At 41.4% G+C, this 23,410-nt stretch overlaps 1 protein-coding gene and 1 long non-coding RNA gene across 2 annotated transcripts; both read right to left on the bottom strand.

Moving 5' to 3' along the window:
• Positions 1–12,000: 12,000 nt before the first annotated feature.
• Positions 12,001–13,866, bottom strand: LOC120647907 (5-pentadecatrienyl resorcinol O-methyltransferase-like). The gene is made up of 2 exons (XM_039924714.1): positions 13,069–13,866; positions 12,001–12,513 (listed from the first exon to the last, which is right to left on the bottom strand). The coding sequence occupies exons 1-2, from the start codon at positions 13,864–13,866 to the stop codon at positions 12,217–12,219; spliced, it is 1,095 nt and encodes a 364-aa protein (XP_039780648.1). The 3' UTR covers positions 12,001–12,216.
• A 7,975-nt stretch (positions 13,867–21,841) lies between these two features.
• LOC120648652 lies at positions 21,842–22,668 on the bottom strand. Its single transcript, XR_005665023.1, has 3 exons — positions 22,534–22,668; positions 22,333–22,437; positions 21,842–22,227 (listed from the first exon to the last, which is right to left on the bottom strand). It is a non-coding gene; the product is annotated as an uncharacterized LOC120648652 (long non-coding RNA).
• Positions 22,669–23,410: the final 742 nt, after the last annotated feature.

Raw genomic sequence — 23,410 nt, 5'->3', positions numbered from 1 at the left:
ATATAGCAAGATCTAAGCTACGAATGTGTAGTTTAGATGATGCGAAGTTAAAAACAGATCTAAACCGGCTCTTGAGATAACAAAAGTGTCACTCCAAGACCTAAATCCGATCTAGTATGTTTTTAGATGTGATAATGGCCAAAAAGCATAGGAAAAAACTACAAATCTTGCTGATATCGATAATTGGTGAATAAATCTAGACGAGACGACAGCGATGCGCCCAGAAGTCAAAGCCTAGATAAACTCGATAACTTTTGATTAGATTTGAACGAAGCCACAGCGATGCGCCCGGTAGCTAAAGCTCAAATATACTCGGTAAAACGAAAACTCACCAGCAATCGCTCAAATGTGAGACGTTCTTGATCAACTTGAAAGAACTCGTCGAAAAAAGAAGAGAAAAGGCGAAGTCGCCGAAAAAGTACAAAGGAATCGTAAAGTTTGTTGTATTGGATGTGTATCAAGTTTTTCCGGTCCCTTACAACTCATATTTATAGCCTAGCGCTATCAAGTCCTAGACAATTACGGCAAACATTACTTGACCCTAAAGAAAAGACTATTTAAAAGATAAACTATCTAAAATATTACAACCGAATCATCAAGATTTTCGTAGAGTCCGGATCCTCTTCTCCTTCCTTGACTTCATCGGCAACTTCTCAATCGGCCGGATACCAGAGCCAGCGGATCATCATCTTCACGGCATATTCCTCTGGTCCATCGGACGGACTCCATCGGCCGATTCCAACACTGTGCTTCTTTTGGTTTCTTCCAAACCGGCCACCTTCTCTTCACAAAAATCACCTTCCTTGATATGTGTCCAAAAACGGTGTCAACACATGCCCCCCAGTTTCGGAATAATTTATTTTGTTCCGAAACTACTCCAATCGGCATTTAAAGCCATTCCTCGTACTTCGTGCACACGGCTCGCCCCGTACAACTGAGTAAAACTCTTCTTTGCCCTAGCCTTTCACCTTCCGTCCGCACGCGCCGATTCACCTTTCATCTTTTCATTTACCCAGTCTGGGCCATAAATATCACCTCCCGTCCTTGTATCGGCAACAAATCTCCATTAGCTACAGAACCTCCTTTCTTCTTCTTCCAGCAAAAACCCTAGGTCTTCCTGTAGCAATGGCGGGCGTCAAGCGCTGCGATGAAGGTCCTTCTGACGCTCCTCTGGCGATCCGCCGCCACTTGGGTTAAGGCCCCTCTTTTCATCTCTTAATTACCACATTTTTGCCTGGTTTTGACATCCAATCTTTGCACATCGACGACACCTCCTCTTCTTCGGACCCCTCTGGCTCGGAGGGCCCCCCTTCCCTAGTGTTCCTGAGAGCACCAAAGAATTCATTCGCCAGCTCCTTCACGAGAAAGACGAGGCTCGGGAGAACTACTCCCAAGAGACCATCAGGTCTCAGCGCCTCGCCACCGAACTGGAAACGACGCAATCCGATCGGGCAGTTGTCCGAGCCCAGCTCACCGCCGCCGACTCCAGGGTTGCCTGTAAGTTATATTTCCCGAAGCATTACCCTTTCCTTTCTTGAATTTTCTTTATCTCTGATTCCTTTGCCTCAGTTCTGGAGTCGCAGATTCAAGCCCTCCATGCCACAGCCGCCACTGCGATCGTATCGGTGAACGCTCGCGGCGACACCATCTCCGCCCGTCTGCAGGACATCCCCAACCGCGTCCGGGAGGTCGCCGGTCATGGGGTTTGCCATGGCGCCGCTGTGGCCCTCGCCACAGCTCAACTCGAGTCCGGCCATGACTTCTCGCAAGTTGAACCGACCCACTTCCCGCCGGGCGACGAGGATTGGTTGGCTTTCGAGGATCTTGCCGACGATATGAAGATGGCAGCAACTGCCATCTCTGAAGATGTTAGAATAGAAGCGATCATCGGCAATGTTTTTGCCGATGATTAGATTTCTAGGAGTAGCATCTTCTAGGAATAGCCTCTGCTGTATCAGCCAGATCAACTGATCGGCCCTTTTGTAAATACAATTATCAATGAAGTATTTCTTTTCTCTACTGACTTCCACTAAATCCAAATACTTTGGAGTGTGTAGATTTTTTAAACTAAGGGCGATACATATCATATCGGCCATAACAACTTAACCGATAACTCAAATCAATCGGCTATGCATCAACCCAAACGCTAGGGTAATACTTCTTCAAATATTTTCCATTAAGAGCTCTAGAATATTCTTCCCCCTCGAGTGTTTCTAAAATATAAGCATTACCAGGAACGCATCTGTTTATCCTGAATGGTCCTTCCCACGTTGGCGACCATTTGCCGAACTTTGAACTCTTTGTTCCTATCAGCAGTATCAGCTTCCAAACCAATTCTCCTTGCTCAAAGGTCTTGGCTTTTACTTTTTTATCATACCATCGGCTAACTCTGGCTTTATTTGCCTCAACATTTATAAGAGCCTTTAGCCGATGGCTAGCCAAATCCTCTAATTCATCTTTCATCAGAGCAGAATACTCATCAGCCGTCAATTGATTCTGAAACGTGACACGCCGTGAATCAAGTTTCAACTCCCATGGGAGAACAACTTCATGTCCATATACCAAATGATATGGAGACACCTTTGCAGCACCATGACAAGTCATTCTGTATGCCCATAAAACTTCATGAAGTACAGTATGCCACCTTCTAGGATATTCATCAATCTTTCTTTTGATCAATTTGATGACCCCTTTATTAGATGCTTCTTCCTGACCGTTAGCTTGGGCATAATATGGAGAAGAATTCAGTAATTTAATCCCCATTGCATTAGCAAATTCCTCAAATTCATCTGACGTAAACATAGTACCCTGATTGGTCGTAATGGTCTGTGGAATACCAAACCGATAGATAATATGTTCTTTGACGAATTCAATCATCTCCTTCAATGTAACATTTTTCAGAGGAATTACTTCAACCCACTTGGTGAAATAATCAGTGGCCACCAAGATAAACTTCTCATTTTTACTGGATGGAGGATATATTTGGCCGATCAAATCAATTCCCCATCCTCTAAACGGCCACGACTTGATTATGGGATTCATGGCTGACGCAGGAACTCTTTGCACGCTCCCAAACTTCTGACATTCTTGGCAACCACTGTAATATGTGAAGCAATCCTCCAGCATCGTCAGCCAAAAATATTCATTCCTCCTGATCACCCATTTCATCTTATAGGCCGATTGATGGGATCCACAGACCCCTTCATGAATTTCACCCATTAATACCTTAGCTTCCTCTTTATCGATGCATCTGAGCAAAACTCCATCAATCGTCCGATAATATAAATCTTCCTCCAACAATACATACTTGATTGCCTGGAATCTGATTTTTCTGTTCACTTTCTTGGATGGATCTTTCAAATAATCAATAATCTCTTTCCTCCAATCATCGGCTGTTAACTCCAAGGCCATTATTCCCTCCATCGGCTGATATCCTGAAGCATGCTAAGCTAGCCGATTTGCGTCACTGTTATGAAATTTGGGAACATGCTCGATGGTTACCTTCTTGAATTCTTTCAGCAGCCGGAGACATTCTTCATGATATAATTATAAAATATCATATTTGCATTCATACTCCCCAACCAACTGATTAATCACCAGCATAGAATCTCCAAAAATCTCAACAGCATCGGCTTTGATTTCTCGAAGTAATTGAATTCCCTTGAGAATAGCACGATACTCAGCTTGATTATTGGTTGCAGATGCTTCAATCGGAAACGAGAACTCAAAATTTGCTCCTCGAGGGGAAATCAGCACCACACCAATTCCAGAACCGTTCCCACACGAAGATCCATCAAAGAATAAAGTCCAAGGAACAGGATCTACCATGTCCAGCTCTAGTCCACAATGTTGCACAACAAAATCGGCTACGGCTTGACCCTTAATTGCTTTAGCCGATTCATATCTCAAATCAAATTCTGACAATGCCAAAATCCATTTTCCTATTCTCCCTTTCAAAATCGGCAATGAGAGCATATATCTAATGACATCATCTTTGCTCACAACAACACATTCAGCCGATAATAAATAATGTCTAAACTTGGTACAGGAGAAGTATAAGCAAAGACACAATCTCTCGATAGGAGAATACCTGGTTTCAGCATCTAGCAACCTTCTACTCACAAAATAAAATAGCTCTTTCTTTTCCCTCAAATTCCTGAATAAGGGCCGATCCGATATCACGCTCATCAGCCGATAAATACAATTAAAACGGCTTGTGCTTTTGGGGAGGAACTAACACCGGAGGATTTACCAGATAATGTTTGATTTCATCCAATGCCTTCTGATGTTCCTCTCTCCATACAAATTCCTGATCGGCCTTCAACTTCAGTAAAGAACTGAACGGCTGAATTTTTCCTGACAGATTAGATATAAATCTTCGAATAAAATTAATCTTGCCGATCAATGACTGAAGTTTAACCTTCGTTGTAGGGGTTTCAACTTTGTCGATAGCTGATATATTCTTCTGACTAATTTCAATTCCTCGTTCATGTACCATAAAACCCAAGAATTGGCCAGCTGATACACCAAAAGCACACTTGTTTGGATTCATCTTCAAACCATGTCTCCTGGTGCATTCCAGAGCTCTATGCAGATCGGCCAAATGTTCTTGGTGCCCCTTTGACTTCACAACCACGTCATCAATGTATATTTCCACAATTTTGCCGATGAGTTCATGAAAGATATAATTCATGGCTCTCTGGTACGTAGCACCGACATTTTTTAATCCGAAGGTCATGACTATACACTCGAATAAACCGAGATGTCCTAGACATCTGAACGCAGTCTTGTGGATGTCTTCCTCTGCGATAAAAATCTGATTGTATCTAGCACTGCCATCCATAAAACTGATCACTTTGTGCCCAGCAGCAGCATCTACCAACATATCAGCTATTGGCATAGGGTAACCATCCATCGGCGTAGCTTTATTGAGATCTCTGAAATCAATGCACACTCGTAGTTTGCCATTCTTTTTGTAAACAGGAACCACATTAGAAATCCATTCGGCATAACGACACTGCCGAATAAAATTAGCTTCAATTAACCGTGTAATTTCGGCCTTTATATCTGGCAAAATCTTAGGATTACATCGCCTCGCTCCTTGTTGATATGGCCGATATCCCGGTTTTATAGGTAAATGATGTTCCACAATAGATCTATCCAAGCCAGGCATCTCATAGTATTCCCAAGCAAAACAATCTTTGTATTCTTTTAATAAACTCTTCAATTCTTGTTTGTATTTGGGATTCAAATTGACACTAATAAATGTCGTCCTTGGTCTTTCACCATCTCCAATATCAATTTCCTCTAGTAAATCGGCCGACGTAAACCCATGCCTCAACTTCCGTTCTTCCTCTACAAACTCATCCATCAGGAACTTTCTGAACAACCGACTACTTGGATCGGTGTGGAACTGTTACTGGCCGATTCACCATCGGCCTTAGCCTTGGCACGCCAGACTTGTGATTTGACTCTTTTCTTGCTCAGAGTCTGTTCGTGCTCTTCTTCAATGATCTCCAGCTGGCGTAACCTCTGAACAAGTCGCTTCTGAGATCTGGACAAACCCCCTGGGCACCATTGAGATTGATTCGTGCAATCTGGTTCACGTTTTGGATCTCTTCGCATCGGCTGATCATCTTGTACTCTGTCATCGGCCATTTGTTCTAGCCGATCGTGTACAGTCATTCTTTTCCCTGCAGGATCCCGTAGCATTGTCCTACCCCCCCAGTCGTTCATGCACCGATATTCTTTTTCCTAGCCGATCATGCACAGAGGTGCGCTCACGCCGATAGGGTTCATGACGTGGCCTCTCATATGATCGGCTGCCTTGACCATTGCATTCGGGATAATCATATGCCGATGGCAATGTCAACCCTTCTTCCCAGCAGTAGACAAAGAAAGGACACCTCCAATGATCTTGTTCGCGTCGTTCCTCTTCTTCTCTACGCTGTCGCCTTTCACGATCACGTTGAAACTTATTTAACAGCATTTGAGACATTACATGTCTACGTGGTGCCGATGAACGTTCAGCATCCCTCGTCGGACCCTTTCCTTTGACCTCATCGGCCGCTATCTGTGCTTTAGGATCGACAACTCCAGATTTCTTGGCCGATGATGACATCAGAATCTTAGCTTGAGAAGAGCCTTCATCTCTGGCCACATCAACCATGTTTGTGGTGAAAGGATGTCCGTCGATCTTCATCACTTTCTTGGGAGCCTCGAATTTCAACCTCCCTTGTTAGAAAGCCATCTGAATCTGCTGTCGGAAGACCTTGCACTCATTTGTATCATGCGATGTGGTGTTGTGCCACTTGCAGTATTTTATATTCTTGAGCTCATCCTCCGATGGAATCTTGTGATATGGCTTCAACTTGATCAAACCTTCCGACAATAATAAGTCAAAGATCTTGTCGGCTTTGGTGATGTCGAACCCATACGACTCAGGCTCTTTCTTTCCAAACGGACACATCACCGGCTTTTTACTGTTCTGTATCCACTCAGCCGATGCGACTATTTCTTGCTCCTCTTCAGACTCATCATTAGAAGAATACTCCACATAGTTGACCTTCTTCTAAAAAGGCTTCTTGGACTCGTAGGATCGAGTCTCTCCTATCATCCGACTTGCGATTTGGCTAATACTTTCAAACTCCTGTGATGCATATTTATCTTTAATGTGTGGCAAGAGTCCATTAAATGCTGCATCGGCCAACTGCTGATCGGACAGAACCAAACTGTAACATCGGTTCTTGACATCTCTGAACCTCTGGATAAAAGCAACAACCGATTCATCATTTCTTTGTCTCAAGCTGGTCAAATCGGTCAACTTTAACTCAGTAATCCCAGAGAAGAAGAACTGATGAAATTGTCTTTCTAGATCGGCCCAATATAATATGGAGTTTGCTGGTAAAGTGGTGAACCAAGCAAAGGCCGATCCAGATAAAGACAAGGAGAACAAACGGACTCTGAGTGCATCCTGGTTGCCCGCTTCTCCCAACTGTAGAAGGAACCTATTAACATGTTCCATCGTAGAAACTTCTCCCTGCCCTGAGAACTTTGTGAAATCAGGCATCTTGTACTTGTGTGGGAGAGGAATCTGATCATAAGCCGGAGGATAGGGAGTCTTGTGCATAACTGATTGTTGTTTTGGCCTCAAACCAAACTGCTCCCTCATCACTTTAGCTATCTTCGTACTCCAGTCAACTTGCGGCTCAATTATTGGCATTTGCTGAGGGGAAATCGTACTCGCTGCACTGGTCATCATCGCAAGTTGTTGAGCTGCATGGTTCATCGGCTGTCCAGCCGATTGCATCTGTCGTGCTTGCTGGGACATCTGATTAGGTATCTGCTGAGTCATCGTCGACTATGTAGCTGATGGGTTAGCCGATTGTTGACCAGTGATATCCATGTATGGCACATTGACATACCGTATTTGTCCAGTTGCTTGATCGTGGAATACCCAGTTAATTCCCTTCTGATGTGGAGATTGCGACAACAATACTTCTGAAGGAGACTGTGGTTGGAGCAGGATAGCAAGACGCTGCTGTGGGGTCATCGGCGGTGGCGCCGATGCATTAACTTGTGTCATCTGTTGTGGACTCCATGTGCCTTGTGCATTCGGCTGTGTTGCCAATGCATTCTGTTGTGCACCCATCGGCTGAACAGCCGATGGATCAGGCTGAGAGGCTATCGGCTGAGAAGCCGATGCATTAAACTTTATCTTGGGTGGTGTAGAAAAAAAATCCGGATGCATACCATACCCAGTAGCAGGATCCCATCCTTTAGGAAATACAGACGCAGATCCAACTTGCATAGTTGTAGCAATCGGCGGCGTGATTGAGTAGATAGGATCTGCTGTACCCGCCGATGCTGCAGTAGTCATCTGAGGTGGATTTTGATTGTTGCTTGTTCCTGCCTGGCTATCTTGAGCCGACAGGGCTGCTGTCATAGACACCTCCAAGGGAGTATATTGCATCTGATTTAGTTGTATATAGCAAGGACCCATCCACCCTGGTAATGTGCCTTCAGCAAAAGTCTTGACCACTGCATTGTGCACCGTGTTGCCCATAACTGTTGCACTCTTGACGAAGGCTTGTGCCACAGCTTGGCTAACTGCGTCTATCATCTTGCTTTCACGTTGAGCCTCTGTCAATGGCTGGAAGGATGGAAGATTAAACTTCTTGATCACCTCACCAGATCTGTTGATGCTGTACGACTTGAGGCATTCACGCTTGAATTTCTCCACCAGATCTTCAAATTCCTTCTTTTGTTCTTCTTTGAGCTTGTCTTCAGGAACAGAAATCTGGTTTTCTTCGCTAACTACAGATTTATTTGTGAGTTCCACCATGTTGAATCTTTCGTGTCCCACCGGGCGTGCCAAAAGATGTGTTGACGCAAAAATCAACACACTGGAATCCGAGGGCAAGTGTTCGCCGAGTCACGGAAAAGTCAACAAAGCGTGCCAGTCAATTTGACCTGTAATTGACAAGAGAGAAAACAAAGTCAAATTCGAGAGCGTATCGGCTGGGATTCCGAATATCTCTCAGATGGGCGTATCGGCAAGCTTTGCTGATACTATGGATGACAAAAAGGTATTAAATGCAAGTGTATAGTGAAGGAGCGTATCGGCTGGATCAGCCGATACACTAAACGACAAAACCGGCTTTTGGGCAGCCGATCATGTATATATAGCAAGATCTAAACTACGAATGTTTGATTTAGATGATGCGAAGCTAAAAACAGATCTAAACCGGCTCTTGAGATAACACAAGTGTCACTCCAAGACTTAAAGCCGATCTAGTTTGTTTTTAGATGTGATAAGGGCCAAAAAGCATAGGGAAAAACTACAAATCTAGCCGATATCAATAATTGGTGAATAAATCTAGACGAGACGACAGCGATGCGCCCAAAAGTCAAAGCCTAGATAAATTCGATAACTTTTGAATAGATTTGAACGAAGCCACAGCGATGCGCCCGATAGCTAAAGCTCAAATATACTCGGTAAAACGAAAACTCACCAGCAAATCAAGTCGCTCGAATGTGAGATGTTCTTGATCAACTTGAAAGAACTCGTCGAAAAAAGAAGAGAAAAGGCGAAGTCGCCGAAAAAGTGCAAAGGAATCGTAAAGTTTGTTGTATTGGATGTGTATCAAGTTTTTCCGGTCCCTTACCACTCATATTTATAGCCTAGCGCTATCAAGTTCTAGCCGATTACGGCAAACATTACTTGACCCTAAAGAAAAGACTATTTAAAAGTTAAACTATCTAAAATATTACAACCGAATCATCAAGATTTTCGTAGAGTCCGGATCCTCTTCTCCTTCCTTGACTTCATCGGCAACTTCTCAATCGGCCGGATACCAGAGCCAGCGGATCATCATCTTCACGACATATTCCTCTGGTCCATCGGACGGACTCCATTGGCCGATTCCAACACTGTGCTTCTTTTGGTTTCTTCCAAATCGGCCACCTTCTCTTCACAAAAATCACCTTCCTTGACACGTGTCAAAAAACGGTGTCAACAGGGTCGGGCGAGGCGGAGGCCCCCGCCGGGGTCGGCCACCGCGGGCTCCCTGTCAGAGGGAGCGTGGGCTGTCGAGTGCGTTGTCTGGGCCGTCTGCCCTACGCGGCATTGTCCTGGGCCATCTTGGGCTATACTTAGTGTTATGGTTAAGTGATGGTTTGGGGTACCTGTTAATCTTATCCCCAACAGGGACTATCACGATGATAAAGGGATTCAGATTCTTCTTTCGAAAACTCGGGTCGTTTCACGAGGGGTGCTAGCCTGCATGGGCACTAAGGTTGAGAGAACCGCAGGCACCTGGAAGGAGGGGCGGTGAGAGGCCAGAGGAATCAGCCTTCACCACCGGTGAACCCAAGCTGCGACCGCTCCGTGTGCCGCGAAGGGGAAGCTGGTGAGGTGGCTTGCGAGCTAGTGGGAGGGGGCGATAGGAAAAATAGAAATCAAACCGGTACCACTAATTGATGGCATGGTGTTTAATTTTGTGGAAGCGATTGCCCCTCACAGTTAGGAAAAGCAAGTGGTAAGTGGCGGTGGGATTTGTATATAAAGGAAAAATAGCTTTGTTTAGGAAGTCAAGTATAGGGGGTTGGGCATTTGGTTGGTTTTTGACTTTTTGTTGGAAGCCAAAGCACCTTCGAAAGCTCAACCAAACTGACCCTAAGTATATAAGTATGGGTTCGTTCCCATGCTATCTTAGGCTCTAGCCATTTTATTATAGATAATCATAATGCCAACAACTTGAAGAGGTAACATTTAACTCAATGATCAGTAGTGATTTGTCAAATCAGTAAGCACATTGTCTGATGCCTAGCAAGAAAAAAAATAAACAGGACCTTTTGTCTTAACTTTTCGTTCTTTATATATATGCTTCATGCATCGAATCCCCATGATTTTTGCAATTTGGAATTGAGAAAACACTAATATTTCCCATGTTGATTTCAATTCAGAAACTCTGAACCCTTTGCACCTCTATCTCTTCTCCCATTGAAAATCATCTTTGCTGATTTCAATATACTCGTATAATGAATACAAAGATCATGGCTTGATCTATAGCACATAATTTAGTGAGTTCTATTATTTGTTTTGGTCATGAAGTTGCAATGTTCTCCTGTGTCTATGCTAGTTTGGCTAGTTTTGTTCGGTCCTTGTATTGGCTCTTTACCCACTGCTCAGATGATTGTATGATGCTGCTGCAGTCCTACTTGCAGGGTACCGCAGTTGCAACACATTGTTCAGATGGTTTTAGCAATTTGTTGTTGCATGCAAACTAGACCTGTAAGTTCTCTGTCACACTATTGGAAGTTACTATAAACTAAAAGAAACCTCACAAACTAAAAAAAATTATTAAGACATCATATTTTCATGTAAATAGGTATTTTGGGTCAATTTAATTGTGTTTAAAGAATGGGATTGATATCCAAAATCTGAACTAGAATAGTCAATAGTTTCTGGGCTAGTGGATCAATTCCATTCGAGTTCTACAAAATAAATATTCCTTCGATGCTATCGATTTGAAATGGTCTCTACGCTTGATCTACAAAGGAGTTATTGAAATTTCCTTTACAAGAGGAATATTGAATCAAGGCATCTCCTCTTAATGTTGCCTGGTTTAATTTTATCTAATGAGGAGCCATGAGCTTTTCTGAATGTTTGCTGATTTTATCTAACAATGAGTAGCAGGGGCTTCTGTGAATGTTGCGGGATTCCTTTTTTAACATTCAGTTTTCCTAGACTTACAAACTTGTTTGTTTTAGCTTGAACCCCACTGCTATGGTTCTGTTCTGTATGGAAACTTGACTCCTTTCCATAAAGATGGTAAAGTAGGCTCTGTGACACCAGCAGTCGATGAAGACTTGCTGTCAGCAAGCTTTGCCTCTATGCTAAGGATGGTCAGCAATGACTTAGTTATTAGGTAACTATATATGTATATTGAATATTCTCTAATCATCTCTACTTGCTGTCTTTTCTTTCGTAGAATGCTTCTGATGGATCGGATCTGATTATCACGCTGTATCTTTAATATAATGATCAGCAAAATAGGTGGGATTATGAATTAAGGATTGTGTAGTAATCACAGTTTACCAATTGATAACTCTATGTACTTATACCTATCATTTTGAGTCCTCGTTGCAGTTGGCCTAGCACCAGGTGAGTGCGTCATAAGTAGCAAATGCTTTCCTTGAGGAACGAATGAGGATGAATTGATAAAAGCTAGAGAGAAAGATTAAACCCCCTAGCAAGAATGTATATATATATATATATATATATATATATATATATATATATATATATATATATATATATATATATATATGAACATGTATACGTGTGTTGTAAAATATAAATTTGGAAAAATTGTGATCAACTACGTAGCATACATATTGGAGACATTTTAATCAGAATGCATTAGGCTATTGTCTTCTTATTTAATGTACCACTACTATACTCTTTTGTAGTAGCATTGATGTAAATGTAAGAGATTGCAAAATAAATTAAAATCTTTATTACTCAATATATTGTGACTCCAAAGATCAGTCATGCTCCTTAGCAAGGCATGATAGGCTTCACAATATGTCTGAACAGATTATTCAAACTGACTGAATTCGAAATCTGAAACGGAATATATAGTAGTCCAACAGCAGAAAGCAACTAGTACGCCATATGCTTTTATTTAACTAGCAGACAGTGAGCATCATTCATGGATAGAGCTCGATAGCTGACCAGAGACCAAGCGGCATAATCTTGTAGTCCTTGAATCCAGCTGCAAGAAATATCTTCTTCCACTCCTGCTCGTCTCGTTCGACCCCACCAATTTGCATGATATAGAGATCACACAAAACTTGCGTCTCTAGAAGCTTGTTATCTGACGGGCTAGATCCAATCACGATATCTATGATGATTACCTTTCCTCCTGCATCTCTTGAAGGGATAGCTTGCTTGCAATTCTTCAGTAACTTGATGCACTTTTCATCAGCCCAGTCGTGCAGGACGTACTGTTATAAATAAGCATTAATAAGTTAGTCTAACATTCTTTACAAAAAAACTGGCCATTAATCATCTCCTGCCACCTTTGCTATCAACAGTAACTTTCATTCAATACTTGGGCAATATCTCTTGACACCTGACATATCAGTAAACTTTAATTTTATTCTTCTGAGGTGTTGTTTTTCAGTGAATAATATACATATAGCAGGCTTCTGTCAAAAATAAATTAATAAATCAACAATCCTCGTTGACTTCCATTTTCATTGCAAGATTCAATTCTCCTTATGTCCAACAACTTAGCATCTATATTATGATAGGTTCAAATAAATCTCAAAATTAAGTGAAAATAAAGTTAGTTGAACGATGATTTGAACTCCCCTATATATATATATATATATATATATATATATATATATATATATATATATATATATATATATATATATATATATATGTATGTCACCAGCAACATAGCCAGGGCCTGCTACATTAAAGTTTCAAATGCAACAATAATTACCTACGATAACCCATAGAAAGTTCTAAAGGGGCTAGAGCTATGATACCTTTAGGAAGATAGCATTAGCGGGTGGAATGCTCTCAAACATGTTGCCCGCCACAAACTGCACGTTGCTGACAGATGGAGCCTTGGTGACAACGTGAGGGAGATCCAGCACCGTGCACTTCAAAGATGGAAACGCTACAGCGATGGTGGCGGCGGCTCCGCCGACCCCGCCGGCGACGTCGACCAGCGAGTCGATCCCGCCAAAGATCCCTCCGCACTCCTCCATGACGATCCGCATCAGGAAGCGGCTGTCCGCGGCCATGGCATTGTTGAGGGACGCGTTCATCCCGTCGTTGCTCCCGCACATCTCCCACAGGGTCACGCCGTGCATCAGGGCGTACGGGCACTTGCCGGGCTCCTCATTCCGGAACCATGCGGCGAGGCCCATGCTGAGCACCGAGTCATGGAAAGGGTAGAGTAGGTGGCTGCACATAGGGGACAAGCAGCTCGCCGTGTTCTCGCCGACGCCGTCGCTCGTGAGGAGGCAAGAGACTGTCGTCAGCTTGTAGACAGGCTCGTCATGCCCGCCTGATGAGATCTCCGGTGGCTGGATGGCGAATGTTCCCGCAACGGTGAGAACACGCATGAGGCGACGGAGGCTGGCAAGCTTACAGGGGTTGATGCCAATCCCAGACAGTATCTGGGGGAGCGTGGCGGCGCCGCTGTGGTGGCGGATGGCGTCGGCGATGCGGAGGTCCAAGGCAACCGCATGCGCCACCGACTTCATGAAGCTGTAGGCCTGGTTCCAGAGCTCGACCTGGGCTTGGAGCAAGTCCTTGTTCTCGTCTCTGAGCGCCATTGTATTGTGCTATGGGTGGATGACTTAAGCTAGCAGAGAGAAAAACTGTATTAGTTACCTGGCATCATCACAACCAACAATATAAAGCAGTCCTTAGTGATGGAATCAAAGAAAATCAGGCACCCTGCCGACCAATCTGCACGGTGCAAATTGTAATAAAAATGCTTTCCACATTAGCAACCAGTCCTATAAACAGTTGGTGAGTGAAGGATTGGAACGACGACTAGAGGCAGGTGAATATAGGAGCCTTAAAATAAAATTCTCTTGTTGAGAATTGTGTCCTACGTCCTGAAGTTGACCCACAAAACCCTCTCCTCTTCCAAATTCAAGAATATGCAGCTATGGGAGAGCTACTAAACTTTGAGTCAAACTAGGAGGCACTCTCAAGAAGATTGAAAGCGAACAACAAAAGGATCAACAGAAAAGACCAAAGGATCAAAGAAATCCGGCTCAGCCAGGCTTATACCAGCTTATCCAGTATGTGAACAAATGGTCAATCCTGTCTCAGCCAGATCTATACTAGCTTAGCCGGTATGCTTAGAGAGACAAACAATGAAGTAAGATCCAGGCTTCAAAATTGCACTACTACAGAACAGGCATTTGGTCCACACCATTTGTCTCGGCTGCCTTTGGACCCGGGACCAAAGAGTGCTTTAGTCCTGAGTCCAACGGCTAGCCGGGCAGGCGGGGAGCACAGGGGCATTTGGTCCCAGTTGGAGCCACCAACCGGGACCAAAGGCCCAGAGACTCCAGCCCTTTGGTCCCGGTTGGTGGCTCCAATCGGGACTAATGGTCTGGCCGCCATTTGGTCCCGGGTGGAGCCACGACCCGGGACCAAAGGTTCGTTATTTGGTCCCGGGTCGTGGCTCCACTCGGGACCAAGTGGCGGCCAGACCATTGGTCCCGGTTGGAGCCACCAACCGGGACCAAAGGCCTAGGGACTCCAGCCCTTTGGTCCCGGCTGGTGGCTCTAATCGGACAAAACTCCCACGGCCAATTATTACCCCTTCTTCCTCCCCTCCCCGAGCCATTCAGCTCAGTTCTTGCATGCTGTTCTTGGCTCGGGTCGGGGGAGTTTGCCCATTTCCTCTACGATTTGTGAAGACTCTTTGATTCTTCATTCATTCAACAGCTTCAAAGGTTAGGAGCTTGTTCCTCTCATCTTGCATTTCTTGTGTAGCACATTTTATGGTTTAGAAATTGATAAATGGAGGAGATATTTAGATTGTGAAAGTTTTCTTAATTTTTACACCATTTTAGCTCAAATGTGGTATGGTACTTTTAGTTGTGCATATATATATATATATATATATATATATATATATATATATATATATATATATATATATATATATATATATAGAAGCTTTTGGCTTGTATTATTTCATCTACATGAGAATAGGGAGTTGATGTTATTTTTTCTTGTATATATAGAGTTGATTTTCTTGTATAACTCAAATGAGGATAATAGAAAGTTTTAATTTTTACCATGAGAGTATGTGTAAATGAATTTGAAATGAAATTATAAAAGTAATAGTTATTGTAAGTGCAACAATATATTATTAGGAATGATTAATTTTTGCGCTCTATTGATGTATTTATTTTGGCACTCTAGTTTGTAAGAATTCATTTAATTTTTTGTTGTTGTAAAAGACAAGTATAGCGAGTATGAATATGCAACATGATGCATTGGAGTGTCGGGCGGTCGCCCGGGCATTGGTACGCAATCAGCTGGAGTGCACCGGACATTCTCTTGAGTTCCGCTCAGAGGAGCATGTTGGACTTATTAGAAGCCGTATTCGTCGTTTGATTAAGAAAGCATTTCAATGCTTTGAATTTCAAAAAGCAAATAGCAGATTTGAGCGTGAAAATCATGTCGAATTGTATGGTACTGAAGATGATCGCGAGTTGATGGCTCGATGTTATGCAAGGCGTAAAGCGGCTGGACTAGTAGAATTTGATCGTAACGTGGAGAGACTTCGCGAGGCGGTTCATGAGTCCTTGGTCCATAGGTCTAATGAGTAGTTTGTATTAGCATGTATCTTTTTTGTTTTTTTTATTATGGTCTTTTATGTAAACCTTAGGGTGTACCATGTGTTTTTATTCAAATTGCATGAGAATTTATTATGGCCTTTCTGTATTAGCATGTAACTTTTTTGTTTTTGTATTAGCATGTATCTTTTTATTATGGCCTTTTCGTTTCAATTATTATTCAAGTTGTTGCACTCGATCATGAGAATTTATTCATTTGGTTATATTTATTCGATCCGTGTAATGAATTATATCCATTAATTTGCCAAGCAGATGGACCGGAAATGGATGTACAAAGTAGACCGACGTACCTAGGAATTCATTGATGGCCTACATTATTTTTTGGATGTGGCCGAGAAAAATAAGCGTAATGGTTTTATGTGCTGCCCGTGCACAGAATGCCAGAATAATAAAGATTACTCATCTAGGAGAACCCTTCACGCTCACATTTTCGTGAGAGGTTTCATGCCCAAATACTTCTGTTGGACCAAGCATGGAGAAAAGGGAGTTATGATGGAAGGCAATGAAGAAGAAGATCCTGATTTTCCTAGGCAGCATCCTGGTCTCGGTGCCTTTGACAATGATACTGCCATGGAAGAGCCTGAAAATGAGGCGGGTGAAAATGATCCCACTGATGAGCTTGGGCAGGCATTCTACGGTGCGCGGGAAGATTGTGAGAGCGAAAAGGAGAGGCTAAAGTTCCAGAAGATGTTAGAGGACCATCGCAAGTTGTTGTACCCAGGCTGTGAAGATGGGTTGAGGAAGCTTGGAACCACGCTAGAATTGTTGCAATGGAAGGCGACACATGGTGTATCAGACAAGGGATTTAGTGAATTACTGAAACTTTTCAAAAAAAATGCTTCCTAAGGGCAATGAATTGCCTAGCACAACGTACGAAGCGAAATCAGGCACCCTGCCGACCCATCTGCACGGTGCAAATTGCAATAAAAATGCTCTCCACATTAGCAACCAGTCCTATAAACAATTGGTGAGTGAAGGATTTGAACCACGACTAGAGGCACAGTTGGTGAGTGAAGGATTTGAACCACGACTAGAGGCGGGTGAATAGGAACCTTAAAATAAAATTCTCCTGTTGAGAATTGTGTTATACATCCTGAAGTTGACCCACAAAACCCTCTCCTCTTCCAAATTCAAGAATATGCAGCTATGGGAGAGATACTAAACTTTGAGTCAAACTAGGAGGTACTCTCAAGAAGATTGAAAGCAAACACCAAAAGGATCAAGAGAAAACACCAAAGGATCAAAGAAATCCCAGCTCAGCCAGGAAAATACCAGCTTAGCCAGTATGTGAACAAATGGTCAATCCTGTCTGTTCCAGATCTATACAAGCTTAGCCGGTATGCTTAGAGAGACAAACCATGAAGTAAGATCCAAGCATCAAAATTGGATCAAACAGACTCCAAAACTTACAAAATTAGAGCTATAGTTCCACAAAACTTTTGTGAGTCTTTACCCAAAAGATCTCTTCGAAAGATCAAGACTTCGCCTTGGAGTTCGTGAGTATTGATAGGGGCGTGAAAAAGATGAAGAACACAAGAACACCCTTAAAGTCCAAAACGTCAGATCCGATCAAACTTTATCCAAATCCAAAGATTTTTTAGTTGTAGCTTCTCTACTCTATGGTGAATTATTACCCAAAATATCTTTATGAAATGATCGATCTATCACCTTCAATTTCGTGAATCTAGTCAATAACATAGAAAAGTGTTTTGGAGAAATCGCAAAATCTGTGGTGCTCATGCAAGAATTTGGTAGGTGATCACCCTAGATGTTCTTGCACATGTCCTAGCACCAATGTGCGCCAAGAAAAAGCACTCTAAATCGCTGCTGATTGAGAGATCCAAAAAATTGCCCAAAAATAGTTCCAAAAATAAGGAAAATATCATATTCGAGATCTAGAAAGAGGAGGATAATCTTGCATGAAATTGATACTAGGATTACCTCAAGATGTCAGGTTAGAAGCTCCTTGTAGCATCACTCAAAACTTGGATGGTAAAAAGCTCGAACAAAGAGCCTCTCCTCTCTCTCTCCCTCTCTTTAACCTTAGCAAAGTCCCTCTCACAAACAGATGAGAGGAACTCCACTAAAGAGATGGCTGCCCCAATAGCCCATCCACAATATATATAGGTGTCTCGAAATATCCAAAATGACCTAACATGAAGCACACAACCCAAATAGCTATGTCTAGATAGATAGATAGATAGATAGATAGATATAGATGTGGATAGATAGATAGATAGATAGATAGATAGATAGATAGGCAGTTTTAGCTAGGAATATGCTAATGTCAAGGGTAATCTTATCTACACTATAATTATAGAGGATGAAAGAATTGAAAATCATTCCCACCAAGATGAAGCCCACCGTACCCCTCACAGAGGGTCCACTGGTCAGGGCTAAAGGGTACCAAATTAAAGTTTAGTGGAAGTCTCAAAACCACACTTTAGAAAATAAATCTGCTCAAAAAGACGAACTTTTTTCACCTAGAAACTCACCCCGGCAGTCCCACCCCCTACACCTGCCCCAAGCCTCCCCTCTCCACCCCCTTAATCTTAGGGATAATTGATGCTAATTGCCTATCATTTTGAAAATAAATTAAATAAGATAAGGAGATTCCCTATCATTTTGGAAAGAAATTAAAAGAGGTGAGATACTTTCCTATCATTTTGGAAGGAAATTAAATATGATAATAGTATGATTCCCTATCATTTTGGAAAGAAATTAAAGGAGGTGAGAGAATAGCCTACCGTTTGGGAAATAAATTAGTAAGATAAGGTGATTCCCTATCATTTTGGAAAGAATTTAAAGGAGATGAGAGAATTGCCTATCATTTTGGAAAGAAATTAAATAAGATAAGGTGATTCCCTATCATTTTAGAAAGCAATTAAATAAGATGAGGCAATTCCCAGTCATTTTGGAAAGAAAATAAAGGAGGTGAGATACTTGCCTATCATTTTGGAAAGAAATTAAATAAGATAAGACGATTCCCTATCATTGGGAAAGAAACTAGAGGAGGAGACCTGCCTATCATTTTAGAAAGAAATTAAATAAGATAAGGAGATTCCCTATCATTTTGGAAAGAAATTAAATAAGATAAGGCGATTCCCTATCATTTTGGAAAGAAAATAAAGGAGGTGAGAGACTTGCCTATCATTTTGAAAAGAAATTAAATAAGATTAGGTGATTCCCTATCATTTTTGATAGAAATTAAAGGAGGTGAGATACTTTCCTATCATTTTGGAAAGAAATTAAATAAGATAAAGCGAATCTCTATCATTTTGTAAACAAAATTAAAGGAGGCAAGAGACTTTTCTATAATTTTGAAAAGAAATTAAATAAGTTAAGGCAGGTTTAGTAGCGGTTGGTAACACCAACCAGTACTAAGTTCTTTTTTTTGTTTTTTTATTTGCATATGTTTCTTTTCTTTTTATTTTTAAATTTAATTATTCATAGCTGTTTGCGTATTCTTATTCGTATCGAGTATTCATATTTGGATATTGCAGAGCACGGACAATATATATTTATATACACTTCAAATATTACAATTACTTCAAATACAAATGCACATGGGATTAAAAAATCTGTTGCAAGTAGCCATCCACATAAGTTGTTTCCTGACAAGTACTTCAATTAGTACTAGTCTTAATCCTCATCCCCATCTGGATCAACTTAACCCACACTTATCCTAGTTTGCATGAAATTATCCCTTGGGATTTATGACCTCATCCAGCAGGTATCCACAGAGTGCTTCTTGAATTGCCCTAATTCTTTCCGCTTCGATGAGGTCCTCTTTCATTTGCAAATCTGACACAAACAAACATCTAAATCAATTCATGTACTGAATTAAATGCAAGAAATTGTTCTTAATTTATATGTACATCAAATTCGGGTTACGTCATTCTCTTGCCACCACCGCAGAACCTAAAATTTTGTTGGTTGCGAGTGCATGATCTGAGTCTAAGCTATTGAGAAGTATGATATAATGAATTAAAGTTGCCACAAACTTGTTCCAAGTGAAACTTTACGTTCGGAATTCTTTATCTTTGAAAATGGCAAAATGAGAAATTCCTCAATGATGCAAAATTCCTACCAAAGCTATATGCATGTAGACTACTTTGAATAATCCTATTTACATGCTACTTGTGTCATCATTTTGAGTTTTGTCAAATTTTGCGACCTTTGTGATTTTCTTTTCATACTCTTATGATTGAGATCACGTACACACCACCATCACTTGCTAAACTTCCACACCAAAAGATAGCAAAAATATGTCATCTATTCATACATTAAATACGTGCTCCATCAATTATGAAATCTCTCTCTCTCAACCATTTATGCAACAAAGGCATGGGTTATGCTGAAAAAAAATGGACACATGAATGTCCAAGTGCTAAAAAGGAATGGGCACATGAAGGCCATGAATGGAGAAAAAAAAGACACCTAGCCATGTCTAAAATAAAATAAAAAGAGAGATAATATGAGGAGTCACCATCCCACATATCATCCATATACTACACACATGCGCTTCTCGATCATGGTGTATGACTTCGCAAAATATTTGATGCAAGTATGCCTTCTCCTTCTCCCTACCATGAGCTCCACATAAGCCAGCCTGAAAGTTAGGGAAGAGAGGCACCACGAAATTCTTGGTGAGGAATCCTACACAATGAGAGACTGAGAGTGTCATTTGAGTATATTATATTCATTTGGTTAAACTTACGGCCGGTTCTAGAGGAAATTTCATGTCATTTAATATCCTATAGAATTTTTATCTTTGCTCGTATAGAAGTAATTGTTAGCAAGATATGGTCCTGATGGCCTATATTGTGTTGACCCTACTACAAGAATTCTGGGCTTCTGTGACGATCAGAATATGACGATCAGAGCCTGTTTCTTGTCACTGCCTGCCTACAGTGACGAAGTGGCTGTCTCACAGAAGGTGGGTGACTAACCAGCTTCTGTGACCACCAGAGGACATCGTCATTGATAAAGTGACGATATTTCTCTTGTCATTGATGAATGACGAGGCAAATTCGTCATAATAAATTGAACCGAATAACACCACATATATGATGACATCCGATGTGGCAGCTGACAAGGCGAGTGATGTGGCAAATGACGTGGCAATTCACATTCGGCCCATGTAGCAATGTGCCTTTTTATTTGCAATTATAACCAGGCCAATTAGCCCATTTTTTTTGACCCAGTTACAATACAATGCTAGCCCATATTATGTGTCAGCCCAATTAATTAGAAAGCAATCACAAAATATAAATAACTATTTGCATAATTATATTATAATCACATTCCAGCCATAACAAACCATACATTCCAGCCATAATTAATTTTCCAACCCATACAAAAGAGTTCCAGAATACTGTTTCCATCATGGTACCATACAACAACATAAAACATGAATACAAAATGATCCATCCACCATCCAACAAGTCCCAGCCGACTAAAAAGTTCCAACATGTAGGGCCAAGTTCCTGTACAAAAAATTCCACCTAGCAGACACTACTATATGCCAGTAGCCAGCCTGCATCCTGCTAGCAGCCAGCAATAGTGCAAAAAATCCTACATTCCAGCAACCAATGTAGAAAGAAAACTCCATCCACCAAAAGCGCAAACCTGCAAGCAACCAGCAGCTAGCACCAAATTCTAGGAGCCACATACACCACCAAGTTCCGAAGTACCAAAAGTGATCAAGTTCAACTACACTAACACCAGCCATTAAATTCCAAGCTCAGCCACCTCATTCCTGCCATCAAAAGATGCATGTTTTCAGCTGATGGTGAATAAAAAGTCCATTTTGTTTGGACTTGGAGGCAACCAAATGAACAGACTGTTTGGAGAGTAATAATCCAGCAAGTAAATTGAGTAATAGCAATATCTTTGATATGACTCTTTTTCAGCAAGTCCAAACAAATGGCTCTTTTCCAGTCACAACTAAATCCAAACAAATGGTTCTATTCCAGCAAGGAGGCTCTGAGTATCTGCTGCCATCTTCCTCAGGCTCTCAATCTTCTCAGCTTGTTTTTCCACTTTTGCATCTGATTCCTGTGTCTGCACCTTCAATCTTTCAAGCTCCTCCTGAAGTACTACAGACTCTAGCTTCTTTGCATCTAGTTCAGCTTGTATCTCTTTCATCACATTGGTTGTCTTGGCAGCGGGCTGCTGAATTCCAACATTGCGCAGAAATGTATTTGACTTCGGTAGCACTTTGGAAACAGCATCAATAGAAGCCTTAGCTTGCTGCCCATCTTCTACTGATGGTGAAGTGAGGGCTTCCTGGGCATGCATATCCTCCTAGCAATCAAAGCAAGTTTTCAGTTTTGCATTATTATATAAATAAAGGTTCATTGCATAAGGTACTTAGTAAAAGAAGGAAAGAAGTAAGAGTTTAGTACTTACTATAGCTTTCTTCACAGGTTCACTAAAACCTTTAGTTTTGCTGCAACGCAACTCCTCAAAGAGATCAATTGCAGTAGGCTCACTGTTTTTGTATTTTTCTTGCTTCTACAATGTTGAGAGAAACATGATGGCATGAGTAATGGTTATGTTAAAGTACATAAAAACTACATCCAACTAGATGACATTATCGTTTTTTCTTACCACGACATAGGCATGTGCAATGTAAGACCGAGATCTGGTACGCTGCTGAAACTGAACCTTTTCACAATTTAGTTGGTTTTTGGCACATTTGTCCTGCACATGGCACAATTACATAGCATAAGTAATAGAACCACTATGCATCTGTCATTTCCATGCAACCTCATTTTCATTTGTTTTCACAGGCCACTATTACATTAAAAATGCAAATAGAGCTGATCCAAACAGAGCTATAAACTGGACTATGGAATAATTTTTTTGCCCCTGAGTTGATGTATCTTAGGAAGCTATGTGGTTAAAAAACCTAGGAAAATTACATGAATTATCTTATAGTCAACCTGAAAACTGCTATAATAAATCTAGAATTATCAGATGTAGCTGACATGTTCTAATTCCTACTAACAGATTCAAAAGATCTGAAATGTACCTCATATCCAATATGTATATACCCGTCCAAACATGATGAAAACATTACCTTTGTGCTCTGGGCTTGACCACATGTCTACCAATTTTGGCCATTGTTCATCGGTCATACACTTCAAGGGCGATGTAGTCCTCACTTGATTAGCAGGTACCCCATCAAAGTACTTCTTTTTGAGCCTATACCTCATCTGACGTGTTGCACACTTTAGGATGTCTTCCATTGCAACTATTACAGGCTCACTGTGGATATCAATGGCGAATTTTCCCTATTCATCAAATAGCATAAAATTAATCTCTGACAAAAGTAGAAAGTAGAAAGGAACTACAATAATTATATGTAATGCTCGGTATGGCTAATGTATTATTGCTTAAAGGTGCACCTAGTTGCAGCTTGGGCATCTAGTTTTATTTAAATGTGCATCTAGTTTTACTTATATAATGCCGGCAGCACATAAAG

The sequence above is a fragment of the Panicum virgatum genome, chromosome 9K (genome assembly GCF_016808335.1).
Source record: "Panicum virgatum strain AP13 chromosome 9K, P.virgatum_v5, whole genome shotgun sequence".
Taxonomy (NCBI): Eukaryota; Viridiplantae; Streptophyta; class Magnoliopsida; order Poales; family Poaceae; genus Panicum; species Panicum virgatum.
This window is presented reverse-complemented; position numbering and strand designations above follow the sequence as displayed.

Coding starts and splice junctions, on each gene's coding strand:
- LOC120647907 (XM_039924714.1), bottom strand. CDS start 13,866: ATGGCGCTCAGAGACGAGAACAAGGACTTGCTCCAAGCCCAGGTCGAG. Junction 12,514..13,068: donor CTAATGCTATCTTCCTAAAG/GTATCATAGCTC, acceptor TATTTATAACAG/TACGTCCTGCACGACTGGGC.